The sequence below is a fragment of the Sceloporus occidentalis genome, unplaced genomic scaffold (genome assembly GCF_023333645.1).
Source record: "Sceloporus occidentalis isolate IW3139 unplaced genomic scaffold, rSceOcc1.0.p SCAF_5, whole genome shotgun sequence".
Taxonomy (NCBI): domain Eukaryota; kingdom Metazoa; phylum Chordata; class Lepidosauria; order Squamata; family Phrynosomatidae; genus Sceloporus; species Sceloporus occidentalis.
Window position 1 is genome coordinate 43183044 of NW_028316985.1, and position 16482 is coordinate 43199525.

The 16482-nt window shown below is 41.5% G+C and overlaps 1 protein-coding gene across 5 annotated transcripts in view; it reads right to left on the reverse strand.

The window, feature by feature from the left end:
• CFAP54 (cilia and flagella associated protein 54) overlaps positions 1 to 16482 on the reverse strand; it is a 168376-nt gene that overhangs the window by 85416 nt on the left and 66478 nt on the right. For all 5 annotated transcript variants that reach the window (XM_089523917.1, XM_089523919.1, XM_089523916.1 and 2 more), the window contains 6 exons: positions 15276 to 15407; positions 13518 to 13617; positions 11576 to 11659; positions 6208 to 6334; positions 3287 to 3386; positions 325 to 419 (listed from right to left, as the gene is read on the reverse strand). In XM_089523917.1, coding sequence (XP_089380043.1) covers positions 325 to 419; positions 3287 to 3386; positions 6208 to 6334; positions 11576 to 11659; positions 13518 to 13617; positions 15276 to 15407 — 638 coding nt within the window. The remainder of the gene's footprint in view (positions 1 to 324; positions 420 to 3286; positions 3387 to 6207; positions 6335 to 11575; positions 11660 to 13517; positions 13618 to 15275; positions 15408 to 16482) is intronic.

Below are 16482 nucleotides of genomic sequence, written 5' to 3' on the forward strand. Positions count from 1 at the left end.
AGCCTGGGGAATGCCCATTGCCCAGCTCTGATGTAATCCTTGGGATATCTACATTTCCCTTAAGTACTCACACATGCTATGCTTCAGAGATGTGGGAGGACTGGACTTGGTTGAATCTCCAATCAAAAGTGGTAGAGTCCCAACTGTTGTGAATTGCTTCAATATTTTGGGACCAGTTCACCAGTCACCACTCAATGTGAAAAACCAAGTTATGAAACGTCTTTTTCTAATTCTTTAATGATATATGCCACAAAATCAGAAATAAAACAGCTATAATTGAAATCCAGTTAAATTTTATTTACAGACCATACAGAGTTCAATTACCTTTGTGCATCAGATAGTCTGCGTGTAATTTGTTTCACGGGATATTTTTTCTTAGCAGACTTTGATTTTTTCCCAGGTGTTGGTGACATTGTCATCTGCATAAAAATAAAATATGCTATTTCACAATAGTTAACATTTGTTAAATCTGTAACTGCACTACATTAGCCACATGAGAATCCAGATGATTACCTATAATATCCTAAAACTTAACAACAGTGGACAGTGAAGGAGAATAAAACAAATTATTCTGAACTGTGGTACTTATTAAAAATTTACTATAAAGAAAAAAAATTGCTTAGTTTCTCATGGTTGTCAAAAAATAAAAAAGAAGCCACCCCAGCTGCCATTTTTCATGCTTTCAAACCTTTTCAATTTTTCACTTGGGATGTCCCCCAAGTGGATGGGATGGTAGGATTCAACTATGTGTCTGTATGTTTGTAAACAAATACATTGTTAATATACCATACTATTAGAAGCTGATTCCCTCACGTTTACAAGAGGAAGACGCTAGTCTCGAGTCACAACAAAGTATTACTGCCATAACTCGAGTTCTTGAATAGATCTGTACGATGGCAAACTCTTCCTTGACTCATGTATAGGCAGCAGAGCACATCATTTAACAGGAAAAAAGGCAAATTTGTCAAATACAGGAAATATAAATGTAAGAAAACAGAAAGAACATAGGATAAGCAGAAACCTCAGCTTTACCAAGAAACATCTATGCAAGAAACATCCATGCAGCCATCTATCATGGACGAGGGAGCACAGCTCCTCCACCCACCCAAGAATGACTACCACAGTGAGTATCCAAACCTTATTCTCTGGATGATGCACTGAAGCAATTCATAATTATGAATGATGTACCCAAGATCATAAACTGAAAGCTGCTTCCACAGTTATTTTATGTAGGTGTACTCTCTTACACACCTGGATGGTTCCTTGAACCTGTTATACTCCAAATGTCTTCCAAGGACACAAAGAAAGAATAGGCCCTGAGAGTAGCTGCTGACTTTACAGAATGAGCCCAAATGTGCTTAGGCCTTAACTTATGAACCTTCTCAAAAAGTATGTACCTGTTTTTAACCACCTTGGTATCATCTGTCTTGAAGCTGTGATGTAATGTACATAAATCAAATGAAATAAGTGTCTCTGTGTGCTCTTTACAAAATATACTTTCACTGCTCATCTCACATCCAAAGTGTGCCATTTTCAAGTGTGTGAAGCAGTCTTGGGCAAAAAGAAAATGAAAAAAGGAAGATGTAGTATATAGCACCTAGACTGGACTCTACAGGGCTCTACTGGGCTCTATATCAAATCTTATTCATTTCTTGTGTTATGGTTTTCCAATATCTCTTTGCTTTTTTGCACATCCACGAACAATGGAGATACGAACCCGGTACTTCTCCACATTTCCAACAAAGATTATCTGTGCTTTTATAAATTTTTGCTAATTTTGTCGGGGTTAAATGCCATCTGAGGTACATTTTAAACCAATTTTCTTTCAAATTTTGTGCAGCTGTATATTTTATATTTCTTGTCCACACTCTTTCCCACTGCTCTAGTTGAATTGAATGACCCATACCCTTTGCCCAACTAATCATTGATTCTTTAGTTACTTCTTGTTCTGCGTCCCAGGAAGCACCTGGACAATTTCAACAGGAAAGAAGAAATTCTTAAAGTAAACAAAGTTTGGCCATCAGTCCTGAAAAACACCAAAATCAAGACCTAGCAAATGCAAATGAAAACTACACAGGGTGAGGGGGATTCCCACAATGGGTCATTAAATAAATGGACAAACTGTAGGACTTGGCATTCAACAACAGAACAATACAGAGATTAACATGCAAATCGCCTCCTCTCAACCAGCAGTATATAGGCCCCACTCTTTCATTCCAGCATTCTCTGAAGATGCCAGACACAGCTGCTGGCAAAACATCAGGAATAAACTCTTTGAGAACATGGCCTCATAGCCCAAAAAACCCACAAAAAATCTATAAACATAATTTGTTTAACAGCTGTGTTTTTAGTTACTCAGTCAAATAATGTTCATCCCCCGGGATGAGCACATCTAACTGGCAAGGCAGGATAGAACAACTAAGAAGGAAAGAGAATCAACAGAAATAACCGAAAATGTGATTCCTGCCTTGGACACTAGTGTGCGGAGGATCTTACCCAAGGTTGTGGGTTGCTCTCTGCACATTCCATACAAAGTCATTTTACTTTGGTTTACTCATAACTCTGTTTCCCACTTGGGAAAGGGGGAACAGAGAGTGCTGAGGAACATGTGGGTATTTAATGTACTTTTAAGAACACTGTCACAAGGGTCTTCCTGTCAATGCCTCAAGGCTACCTTTTTACCTCAGCAGCATCCAAAGATACCTCATGAATGACACTTGCACAACACCCCACTCTTAATACATTTTCCCTAAATGTATAAAGGCTAGGGCCCCCAGTGTCCTCCTCTTATAAGTTTGACATCTTTGGTAGCATGTTTCTCGTGTCTATATTGTCGTGAATTCACTCAGATAGAAGCTTCTTGTAACAAACAAGCATCAACTTTATTCAATAACATGTAGCAAGAATGTAGCTTATGTAGAATAGTTTCACAGATGGTATGGCTACAATGGTTACAATAAATCAACAGTTGCAGGCAACTCCCCACTCAAATTCTAGTCACTAAACTTCCCTGAACAGATCTCTGACTACTCATCTGCCTTACTCTTCCTACTCCCTCAGCAGAGCTCTAACTGAATATTCAACAACTCTTCTAAACTAAACTGTTCTCTTCTGCCTTCTAACCAACATTCATTCCTCCCTTTTATATCTACTCTTCCCACTGCAGCCCCTACAGCCAGCCTGAACCAGAATTGGCTGTTGGAAAATCAAGTCTGCCCAGTGGCTCCATCACACACACCTGTTGATATATTCCCAGATATAGGCAACAAAATAATATAGAGCCTACCTTATTGAGGTCTGGAGTTTGAAGTTTCTTTTTAACTGCAGATACATTACGTTTTCCTTTTTTCTTTCCTCGCTTGATACCAAGAATACCTCTATTTCGTCTAGTAAACAATAAAAGGGAAAATTACTACCTATAGGAATGCTGCAGGAAACAGCACTAATTTTTAGCATTAGATATGGTTAGCCCCTCAAAGCATCTTTATAGTTTAAAGCCTAGCGGCCCCATTAAATGTCATCCAACTTTACTAAACTTTAAATATTCTGTTTCTCAAAGTATTAAACCTTGTTTGCCAATGCATACTTATTCTAATCTGATTTCATAGTTGTGAAGGTGGAAAAAGTTGTTACATTATTATTATTATTATTAAACTTTATTTCTATAGCGCTGTAATTATACACAGCGCTGCACAAAGTCGGTAAAATTAGGAGTAAATAAAAGCCTGCCCAAGGCGTACATTCTAAGATAATAACAATTAAAAGAGGAATAGATAAAATTACCATATAGAAAGGAAAAAAAAAGGGAAAAAAATCTTATTACAGACTACAGAGTGAGATTTAAGAGTAACAAACCTGCCTGGGTGATGTCACTGAGTCCTTAGTCACACATTAAAAATTTAATTATTATTATTATTATTATTATTATTATTATTATTATTATTATTTGTATGCCGCCCTCTGGCAAACCAATCCGGGCGGTTAACAACAGTAAAATATAAAATATGACAATTAAAAACACTTTATCCCTCCCCCCCTTAAGACAGTATTAAACAGTATAACATATTAAAAACACAATATCAAAGCATAAAAACAACAATTAAAAACTAAACCCCCTGATATCCCTCTGTTGATCCTCGACCATCACTAAGATGGGGCCACGGGAGGAATGAGGGACTCAGGGAACCTGGGCCGGGATGGTTAATCTGGAAAGGCCTGCCGGAAGAGATCCGTCTTGACCACTTTTTTAAAGCTGTCTAATGATGTTATCTGACGGATCTCATCCGGCAGGTCGTTCCAGAGTTTATAACAATTTATAAATTACAGGGAAGGTATGCCTAAACTGCCATACAATAAATATGTTTTGACCAGTGGTGTGGGTTTTCTGGCAATAGTAGAAAAGTAGAATTTTGTAAGTCTACTAAAAGTTAGCTTCTTTAGTTTCATATTACGTTCCAATACATACAAAGCTTACATTATAATTATTTATAATTATCAATAAAAATCCAGACTAACCTCTCCTAAAACAGAATCAACCACCCATGTCAATCACCCCCCTCATTATTGCCCATTATTGTTATACTGCTGTCACTTCTTGCCGAGCTATTTTAACTGATGTTATTCCAGTTAAATACTTTATTGTTATTGTTATTATTTTGTATTGATGGGAGGGAGGGTGGAAGGGTGAGGGTTATCAGGGACTGTTTCATTATTATTTTTCTGTGACTTTATATTTGAAATTTTCCTTACTGTTATCCACCTCAATCCTCAAACGGGAGAGGCGGGATACAAATAAATAAATATATTATCATCATCATCATCATCATTTTACTGGGGTATTTGCAATAATGCAAACGTAATAGTATATGCTTCCTTTGTACAGTGTGTCTGTGTCATACGCTGACACGCCATACTCGGCTTTCAGCATATGCTGAATGCTGCGTCGGAAGAAGTAATGTTGTGCGCGCCGATGGTGTATGCACTGCACCACACACACAAGCACCATTGTTTTTAATAGGGCTCCATCATACGTGGTATTTCCCTTACGCAGGGGGGCCCATAACCAGGCCACTGTAAGAAGGGGGAGGGAGGCATGTGTGGCCAGCCCAGCTCCTTGCAGCAGTGTGGTTTGCCTGTGGAAAACCAGGCTGCTGCAAGGAGCCAGGCCACGTGCCGGCCTTCCAGCCAGAAGTCTCACTCCTTCCAGCCATAATTCCCACTCTTTCTGGCTGGAATCCTGCCCCTTGCTATGAGGTTCTAGGAACTGTAGTTTTCTGTTGTTGTGTGCCTTCAAGTAGTTTCCAACGTATGGCGACATTAAGGGGAACTTATCAAGGGGTTTTCTTGGCAAAGTTTGTTCAGAAAAAGTTTGCCATTGCCTTCCTCTGAGGCTGAGAGGGTGTGACTTGCCCAAGGTCCCCCAGTGGGCCCCGATGGGAAGAGAAGAAAAGCCCTGCTTCCCTAACTCTCCCTCAAAAGGAAGGACTTTGCAATCCTGGGGTTGTGCTCAGTGGAAAGTAAAAGACCAGCTGTCCTCCTTTTCCAGGACAGGCCCTCCATTTCCACCTCCTTCTGTCCAGGAGGAATTCCATAATGTCCTCCATTTTGAGCCAGGGTGACCAGCCATCCTCCTTTCCTAGGACAGGTCTTCCATTTCCACCTCCTTCTGTTCAAAAGAAATTCCATAATGCCCTCCACTTTGAACCAGACGTCCTCTTTTTTCCAGAACATGGTTCCATGGGAGAATCAGGCCACTGCAAGGAGCTGGGCCAGCCACACGCATCTTCCTGCCCCTTCTTGCCATGGCCCAGTCGTCCCAGGGCAAACATGCACGAACCCCGCCCCCACCCAACCATCTGTGGCTGCCACATGCCCTCAGAGACTGGACCACGTACCAAGAAGGGCACACATGCCACAGGTTAGCCAACATGGTTCTAGTCTCTGGAGCAGAAGAAAACAAGCTTGCCCCAACCTCAATATGACTTCCTTTCAAATATTTAAATATGGCTATCACCTCACCTCTTAACCATCTCTTCCCCACACTAAACATACCCAGCTGCTTGAGATGCTCCTCACTGGACATGTTTTCCATAGTGGAGGAACTATCATTTCATTACATCAAATTTCTAAAATCTGGCCCATAAGGCCTAAGGATACTTTCAGTAACACATCCAAAGCTGAAATAATAGAAGTTATTTTTATACCTACTTTCTAAAATAGTCTTGTACTTCATCAGCCCACTCTATTATTCGTGAATATTTTTCTTCTTGGAGTGCTTTGTAAACAAGCTTTACAAAATATTCAAGGAAGCGGGGGCTTTTCTTGAATTTCATAACTGTAAATATAAAATAGTTGTGGTTATTTTAACAACAAACTTCAACTAGTCCGTCTAATTACAGTATACATGCAGGGGGTGTGTTTCTGGAAAGAATAAACATTATCCACACTACTATAATCTTTGTCTTTTCCTTCCATAGGACTGAATAAATAGACTGTGCAAAACCACAGGACAGATGTAGGTTTAAAGAAGTATTTGCCAAGAACTACAATATAGGTTTATGTCCCCCCTACAGCCACTTCTCTTCTATATACAGTTGGCCCTCCAGATTAACATATTTTTTTATGCACAGATTCAAACATCCATGGCTTGAAAATATTCCCCCAAAAATATAAAATCCAAAAATCAAACCTTGGTTTTGCCATTTTATATATGAATCACCATTCTACTATGCCACTGTAATTAATGGGACTTGAGTATCCACAGATTTTGGTATCCACAGGGGGTCCTGAAACCAAACCCCAGCAGATACCAAGGGTCCACTGTACACATGAAAAATTATTTTCCCAACTGATCCTATCTTTGTCATTCTTCAGAAGAACATTGCACTGATTTCAGTAAATCCCCTTGTCAGTAAGTACTCCTAAAATTCCAGCAGTTAGATTTTGGTGGCATCAAAACATAAAGCAAGAACAAATACATTTAAAGTGAATATGTGATTCATGAATTGCACTCAATATCCACTCAGTGTAGATCACTTTGGGACACAAAGCTACAAGGTAAGTGAATCCATTTGGAACAATTCAAAATTTGAGAACAAAGGAATTTTATCTTTGTTTTTTGCTCTAACAAGAAGCAACAAAACAAAACTTCTACTGGTTTTAAGATTAAACAAGGAAAAGGAAGAAGCAGAGAGACAGGAATTCCTTTGCTTGTGGGAGAGAAGTGCTTCAGAGCATGTTGTTGTTGTTGTCATGTGCCTTCAAGTCATTTCTGACTTATGGCAACCCTAAGGCAATTGTATCATAGGTTTTTCTTGGCAAGATTTGTTCAGAGGAAGTTTACCATTGCCTTCCCCTGAGACTGAGATCATTTGGTTTGCCCAAGGTCAGCATGTACATTTTGTGGCTGAGCTGAAAATCGAAAGCTCATATCCAGAGTCATTGTCCAGCACTCAAACTACTATGCCATGCTGGCTTGCAATACTTTTTTTACACTTCTTTGGACCTCTGTGTACTGACGTCCATCATCATTTTTGGCCTATCAACTGCTGAAACTTTAACTGCCTTAAATTCCATTTTTGGGGGAAATGTAAATGAATGAATGAATGAATGAATGAATGATTATCTACAAACTTTTCTTTATATGTTTTTCTTGCTTTCCTGCTTTCTTTTGTTGGACAGGCTGAGAGAAGAAGTAGCAGAAGAAACTATATGTGTGTGGGGGAGGGCTGACTTGAACCTGTGTGAAGAAGACCCATCTCTGGGGAAGGATGGAGAGGAGCATCCATTGTCAATTCTTTGAAAGAATCCTTCACCTCACTCACCTCTCTCAGACCTTCTTCGCTAAGGAGAAAAGTAGGAAGCCAGCTTCACTCCTCTCTGCCCCAACAAAGGAGGATTGACAGTCCTACCTCACCATGGAGAAGCTTCACCTTTCCCACCTGGTCATCTTGGAAGGAGGAACCAAGTAGCTGGTCAAGCAGACAGAGAAGCTTTTCACCTGTGACAGCTTTTGCTACATGACAAGCATTGGCAAAAGGCTTCTCAAACACTGTTCAGACTCTCACTTGCTACTCTCAGGTTGACCAGGTACAAAAGGAGCAACCGAGTAGCCAGTGAAGCAGCAACCAAGAAGCCTCTCGCCTGCACTAGCATTTGCCGCAAGGCTGGCATCAGCATGAAGCTTCTTGGCCGCTGCTCAGCCAGCAACTTGGTTGCTATTCCCAGGGTGACCAGATATAAAGGGGACAGCAACCAAAATTGGTTGTTTTGAATTTGCATTAGAACAGACCTAACATCAGGAAATAGGCAGGGGGGGGGGGGGCACTAGGGTTGTTGTCTAAGAGAAAGAAGGTGATAGCCCAAAGAAGTTTGGGGACCATGCCCTAGAAAGTTGTACTGTGCTTGATATACATGCATTGTAGACAGATGTTACTGAAGTTGATTCAGAAGGATGTTGAGGTGGATATGAAATGGGTGCAAAAGACTCAGAATGCTGCTGAAGAGGCAAAGGTGGAGCAGTAGGCCATGTATCTTGGGCATTTCTCCAAATGGAATAATGAGGAGCATGAGATCAAGGCATCTAATAAGGTGAATGACATGGTACACACAATGGGGATGGAGAATGTCGTGAATGTAGATCAGGGGTCGGCAACCTCCGGCCTGCGGGCTGGATGCAGCCCGCGGAGGCCTTTGAGCCGGCCCCTGCCGCCACCGCCGCTGCCGGTTGCGGCTTTTGCCCACTCTGGGCGCTGCCATTTTGGGGGGAAATGGTGGCGAAATCTCACGCGACCTTCCCTGAGGTCGTGCAAGATTTCACCGCCATTTTTTTGCCCAAAATGGCAGCGAAATCTCGCACGACCTTCTCGGAGGTCGCGCAAGATTTCGCCACCATTTCGGGCAAAAAATGGCGGGGGAAGGTCGCACGAGATTTCGCCGCCATTTTCCCCCCAAAATGGCGGGGCCCAGGGCTCCGATGGCGGCAGCGGGCCTCTGGGAGGCCCGCTGCCGTCGCTGGGGCCCCCCAGGAGGGCTCCGACAGTGGCAGCGGGCCCCTGGGAGGCCATTTGCCGTCGCTGGGGCCCTCCAGGAGGGCTCCGGCGGCGGCAGCAGGCCCCTGGGAGGCCATTTGCCGTCGCTGGGGCCCTCCAGGAGGGCTCCGGCGGTGGCAGCGGGCCCCTGGGAGACCAGTTGCCGTCGCTGGGGCCTCCACGAGGGCTCCAACGGTGGCAGCGGGCCCCTGGGAGGCCCGTTGCCTTCGCTGGGGCCCTCCAGGAGGGCTCTGGCGGCAGCAGCGGGCCCCTGGGAGGCCAGTTGCCGTTGCTGGGGCCTCCAGGAGGGCTCCGACGGCGGCAGCGGGCCCCTGGGAGGCCAGTTGCCGTTGCTGGGGATTCCAGGAGGGCTCCGACGGCGGCAGCGGGCCCCTGGGAACTCCACCCCCCCTGGCTTCGCCCCCCCAGTTGTCTGAGGGACAGCAACCCAGCCCCCGGCTCAAAAAGGTTGCCTACCCCTGATGTAGATGATCCCTCAACGCATGGTCCCTTTTCTGCACATATCCTTCTGAACAAACAGAGTAAGGTACTCATCTGGCATAGTTGTATTCATAATAACATTGGTGTTGAGAAAAATGTCAGTGCAAAGGAGTCATGTCTATATTACTATTAAGAATCTGAAGTAGGAGAGTACTGTGTAACTGAAAGTTCTTTAGAGTTACCCCTGTTCTGATCAAGACGGACAGGAGGAGAATCATGCTGACGTGAAGAACTATCCCAAATCTCTCTTTCCAAGTATGATTCAACACAGAGAATTTTGGGAGAAACAGAAACAGTCCCTGGTTCTATAAAATGACAATTTTCCAAAGGACACACAATTACAGGTGTTATAGCGGGTACTGGAATCCTTCAATTACCAAAGATGCAAACTGAGAAGAATCTCCACCAGTTCTGAGCTGGAAGGAGGAGCAGTTATCGTGGTCGAAGATGCTGCCAATACTGGTTGAGGAGACATGTGTTTTCACAGAGGTTTTTTCTTCAGTGGGAGAAGAACTGTGCTTAAAGCCAGGCTTCCCACCACTAAATCTGCAGAGCTTAGACTCCTCCCAAGCTGTTCATGTCAATTTTAATTTTCTCTTTTTGAGAGCTTGGTTAGAAAAGCCACAACAAATGACGCAGAACTGAATTTTATACCCCTCTCCCAAGCAGTAAAGGCACTCAGAATGACTAGTCGCAGAAGGTGCAGAGCCCTCCTAGAAACCTCTGTGAAGGAGTAAGAATGCCACCAAGAAAAATAAAGAAGAAAGAGGTATTTTTAGAAGTAGAAAAGAAGAGAGAAAATGATTTAACAACCCAGAGGAAGTAAAAGAGAAAAAAAATAGTATTTCCAGTTAGGAAGTTAATTGTTCTGATACCTGAGGGCAGGTCAGCAAAAAACAGTTTACTTGCATTCATGAGCCAAACTAAAGGATAGATCTGAAGAGAAGCCAATTGACTGAATTAGCCCTTTATTCAAAACTCCATAGATTAACAGAAGCCAAGTCTTTGACACTGGTGGAACATTAGGTTCTGTCAACATACTTATAGAGTTGACCACAGTAGGACATATGTTCAGAATGAAAAATACAGCTCAGTAAATTTATGTCAGAGCATTTATTTTCAGAGAAATCAGGAAATTTATTTCAAAAAAGGTGGGGAAAGTATTCAAAAATACTCTTCCAATACTATTTTTCCACAATTCCATGGGATACATGCAGAAGCCCAGGAGTGTGACAGCTGCCAGTCACAATTGGCATGAAGGAGTTAAATCCCATTCCCCTGCCCTTCTCTCAACCAAACCAGTGGCCATTTGGTTTGGGGATGGAACTGCTTCTGGCAGTTAGCCAGATACCATTGTGCAGCCAGAGAAAACCTGTTCCACAAAGAAGGACTAGATGACTCCTTGTGTAATGTTGTAAAAAGTATTTACACTTGAGGATACATAAGCATTAATCACCAGGAATATTAAAGCCACAGGCTCAATATACAATTACATGGAATTATCATTTTAAACTACTTATATTAATTTTATTAATAAATACTTCTGATAAAATGGAAAAACAAAATGTACTATACTAAATGTATCAGATGCGATGGAGGACATGCATGGGTTGCAGCTGTAAAACAGAGTATAATGAACAAGTACGATACAAACAATTTCTACTGTCATTTCTACTGACTGATTAAGATGGCCTCCATTGCTAACAATTAAATCTAGTTAAACTTACATTCAACTAGATCACATTCACAGCTGAATGATCACAAAGGTTTATTTTAGTGAAGGAGAAGACAAAGTGCTTTGGACTCCAGACGCGGTTGGACTGCAACTCGCACCATTCTAACCACTAGCTATATGGTCAGGAGCTGCAATAACTGGAAGATACATTGACCTTTCCTGTTTTAGGGTAAGATGATAATCAAACTATAAGATTATGTTCTTTTTAGAATTTTAAAAAAAGTTATATTAGATTGATGCCATAATTATTACATGTTTGAGATTTTAGTGCAAATACTAAACTCAAAATAAAACAGATTAAAATTGTTACCTTCCTTAAAAGCAGTCTTAGTTTGCCAGTTTGAAACTACAGGATACAAAAGCAAACAATCTTCTTCTCCTGTAAATTCCTGTCCTACGTGGACCAGATAAAACAAAAACCAACATGACAAAGGTAATATAGAAGCGTTCCAGAGAATGGACACAATCCAGTGAAAGTTAAACATTTTTAAGTACCGGTCATTTCAATAGCAAACAATTATTAACTATGTACATGAATTTCCACTGCGAACAGTATCTAGAACATTTATACTAAAATATAAAATGAAATGCAAAATTATTATTAAATTATAAAAAATATACAATTATATAAATTTATAAATAAAATTATATAAATTATAAAAGCAAATCGGTTGTAAAGGAAAACAATAAAGAAAGAAAGAAATAGCATTCATTAGTTAAAACCCACTTCAACAAACATCTTAAAACTGAATTCAAAAATACAGCCATGTTAGCCTGTGGAATCAGTATGAAGAGAGATCTTGTAGCACATCTGAGACTACCTGAAGAAAGACATTGTAGCATGAGCTTCCTCAGGTGCATTTGGTGGGGATGCACCAAATGCATCTAAGGAAGCAGACTGAAATCTATGAAAGCTCATGCTGCCAATTTCTTTCTTTCAGTTAGTCTCAAACATGCAACAAGATCTATCTACAGCTTAAAACTGAGACACTGAATAGAAAGACCTTTCCTGGGCAGGAAAAGCTGGGAAAGGCCTTTTTCATGTTCCCACTAATCCTCTGTGTGCTGAGAAAGAAAGATGGCCTCTTCTGAGAATCTTAATATCCAGGCAGACATAACAAGAAACAAGACATAACAGACATAACAAGCAAAGAAAGCAGAACATCAAAAGGTTGGTTATGTGAGCAACAAGATAACCATTTGAAGAACTACAGTTACATCAATGGGTTCATTCCTACTCTAGAGTCAGTTACTTGTGAAGGACCATACAGAATGCTGTGTACCCTTGGTTGAAAAAGAGATGTACTGCTTTGCAGGAGAAGGAAATAGTAGGCATTCCCCAATTGGCAAATCTCTTTGTAGAAACCAAGAATCCCTCCACTTTGACTCTGCATGGGCCAATGTAACACATGAGTAACCAGACTGAAGGATGGAATTAATCAATGTTATTATCTTAGGTAGCCAACACTCTCCAAACATCAGCAAAGAGTAGAACAGTGTCAACAGGACTAGAAGTATTTTACAAAAATACAAGCATTACAATATCCTAGCCTTCTCTCAAATTTCACTCTTTAAGGAGGCTCTGAAACACAGTACATCATCTGAGAACTGATGCTCCAGCACCATGTGAGTTTTCACCAGGAAAGAAATAAATGACTGCATGAGGCATGATAGCAGAGTTGCTAACAAATGAAGCTTTGTTCCACTGTCTAATGGTATGGGGGAAATCACCTCCATCAGTTCCAACTAAATCAACAATAGGACTGTGCAATGGGCTCTACACTCAGGCCATCTGGCTTGAAATTATGACTTGTCAGATGACTCTGTGTAGTGGATCAAAGATGAAAATATTCTGAATAACCAGGGAGCTGTCCAGCACCAAGTTACAAGGAATGCAGCACAATAAGGGGATCTTTAAGCACATGGTAGATTTAACTATGCAGATTTATAGCTTGGTTCTAGAGGCCCCACCCTCTCTTGGCTGATCATCAAGTCTTTGATCAGGAGGACTTGAAGAATTTGGTTTTCTTCTCATGAGCAGGGCTCATGTCACACTATGATTAAAACAAAATAAAGGGTAACAACAATTTGTGTTCAGATTTTATACTTAAAAGGTCATACCAACATTGGATTAATAAAGAAATTAGATTAATCTTACATTATCTCTATGTAACAACTAAAAATCATAGTCAATGTTTAATGTTTTTATGACATATAATGAATTTAGAAAAGATTTAAAAATCAAACATTACCTGGTTTTGTCAGTTTGAGCAAGTTGGATTCCAGAGCTTCTAAGTTTTCATTTACCTTCTCAGCTGCAGCTATTTGTGCTTTAAGCCTTTTGGAAGGGACCTGTAATAATAACTGAATAAGTTTCTATTGTTCTAATTTTTTTTTATTGTTCTAATTTACCTAGCATTTGTCTACACTGAAGCACCAAGGCAACTATAGATACTAAATTATGTATTTAACTTATTAATCATATTTAATATGATTTGGGTTATTTAAATTGTTTTTAACTTATTTACATTTATTTTACTTGTGTACTGCACTGAGATCTCCTGATATAGGGCAGGATATAAATATTTTAATAATTAACCCGATATTGTTGACAAGTAAAAGACATTTAATTTTCCTAAAACATCAAGCAGCCAGCACGGTGTAATGGTTTGAGAACTGGACTAGGATTCCAGGAGACGTTCAAATCCCCACTGAACTACAAAACCCACTTGGTGACCTTGGCCAAGTCTCCAACTCAAAGGAAGGCAACAGCAAACTCTCTCTGACCAATCTTACCATGAAAATCTTGTAATACGTTTACTGTAAGTCAGAAACAACTTGAAGTCACACAACAAAAGCAAGAACTTCAAAACATCAATCAGTGGTACATTTCAAAACAACTGCAAAACATTAGCCTGTGCTATTTTTTATATTTATTTTTTATTTTTGGTTACTAAAAGGATAGGGAATTTGTGGCTCTTCAGATATTTGTGGGCTATATCTCATCATCACTCAGTACTAAATCCCAGTTTTAGGGAAATGGTGAGGTATGCTGACAAGAGCTGATGTAGGTTGAAATCCAGTGTTTGGAGGGTCACACATTACAATAAGGTCAGAAGGAAATGAAATGCAATAAATAAATAAATAAATAACCCATAACCATTATTAAATGCAGCTAACGAAACTATTCTAACATTCCTAAGTTAATTAACACCTGCAGCAGATGGAGAACTATTACTTCACTTCCTGGACTCTCCCTTCGAAGTTCCTTTTGTTCAAAAACAGCCATATTCAGGTTAACAACAGGGCATGCTAAAGTGTGCAATGTGCTTCCACAGATTCAGTTTTGTATATTCAGACCTGCGCTATGAGCCTACCAAGCTCAGCAGATGTTGCCAACCATCCCTAGTGGCCTAATCAGGGTCATAAATTTTTGATTTTGCTTCTTACATTACATGGCAGAAACAGAATGGCTGACTTGACATGACAAATCAAGCTTAATAATAATAACAACAAAGGCACCAAATCATGTCTGATTTTGGAAGCTAAGCAGAGTCAGCCCTGGTTGGTACTTAGATGGAAGACCACCAATGACTAGCAGGTGCTGTTGATTATGAGTGCATCGAAACTGTAGAGGTAGTGCAGTTTGACAACACTCTGCTGTAGCTCCATCCTATGGAATCCTGGGATTTGTAGTTTTACAAGGTCTTTAGTCTTCTCTGCCAGAGCGTTGGTACCTTACAAATTACATATCCTAGGATTCTGCAGGATGGTGCCATTGCAGTTAAAGTGGCATCAAACTGCATTATTTCTACAGTATAGATGTACTCTATATTTCAAAGGAAGGAACTGGAAAAATATCCTCTCAACATTCCTTCTCTAAGAAAACTCTATGAAATTTATGGGGTTGCCATAATTCAACAGGTGAGTTGAAGGCGCACACACACACACACACAAACACACACAAGGCATTAGAAAAGAAAAAGGTAATGAAGATCAAGAACAGTTACCTCATTTTCTATTATTTCATCTACTTCTCCACCTTCAGTCAATTGTGATGTTGTCTGTGAAGAATCCAGCAACTTTTTTCCACAGTTAATAACTACGATCGCTAATTCATATTCCTTCCATGAGCGCAGTACCTATAAAATGTATATCATGAATCTTCATAAATATAAATACTCCAGAAATATCAGATTAGCCAGGATGAGAACTCCTGGGATAACAATATCTAGAATATTTAACATGTGTAATTTGCTGTTCAGTTGTGGTATAACTCTCACTGGTTTGGGGAAATTCAGCTGTAAAGGTCTAATCTTTGGTACAGCATGGGCCTCTGGACTCTGAATAACATGTTTTGGGGCAGATCTGATTTCAGGAGCTTGTGTAACAGGCTCGTCTGCATTAAAAGAGAGGTGACTGCATCCCTCAAGTTTAGAGGTTGGCTTCTTGTTAGTATCAATGTCTTTCTGTGCTGATCTGCTATCCAGTAGTTTGAAGTTTCTTGAATTGCATCTTTTTGTAGTGATTTGGTTTCAGATGTTTACCATTCTTGCTCTTCTTTTTGCTCTTCTTCCTAATTGTAGTTCCCCTTTTGGTAGCTTTTTTGTCACATGCCTGAATGCAGGGGTTGGCAACCCCTGGCCCACGGGCCTGATGTGGCCCGGGTAGACGGCAGGACCAGCCCCAGCCCGGTCCTGCCGCCGCCACCGCCACCGCCTCCTCCTCCCCAGGCCGCGCAGCCTGGGGCAGAGGAGGCAATGGGGGAAGCCCCGCGCCACCCTCCCTGCCTCCCAGCACCGCCCACCTCCTTCTCCTCTGCCTCTTCTGCCCCACCCCCAGGCCGCGCAGGAAGAGGAGGAGAAGGAAGAGGAGGCAAAGGGGGAAGCCCCGCAGGACCTCGCGCCACCCTCCCTGCCTCCCCGCGCCGCCCACCTCCTTCTCCTCTGCCTCCTCCGCCCCGCCCCCAGGCTGCGCGGTGCATGGAGGAGGGGGGAGGAGGAGGAAGAAGAGGAGGACGAGGAGGGAGGAAGAGGAGGAAGGGGCAGCAGAAGGAGGAAGAGGAGTGAGGAAGAGGAGGAGGGGGCAGCAAAAGGAGGAAGAGGAGGGAGGAAGAGGAGGAGGGGACAGCAGAAGGAGGAAGAGGAGGAAGAGGAAGAAAAGGAGGTGGGGGCAGCAGAAGGAGGAAGAGGAGGTGGGAGCAGCAGAAGGAGGAAG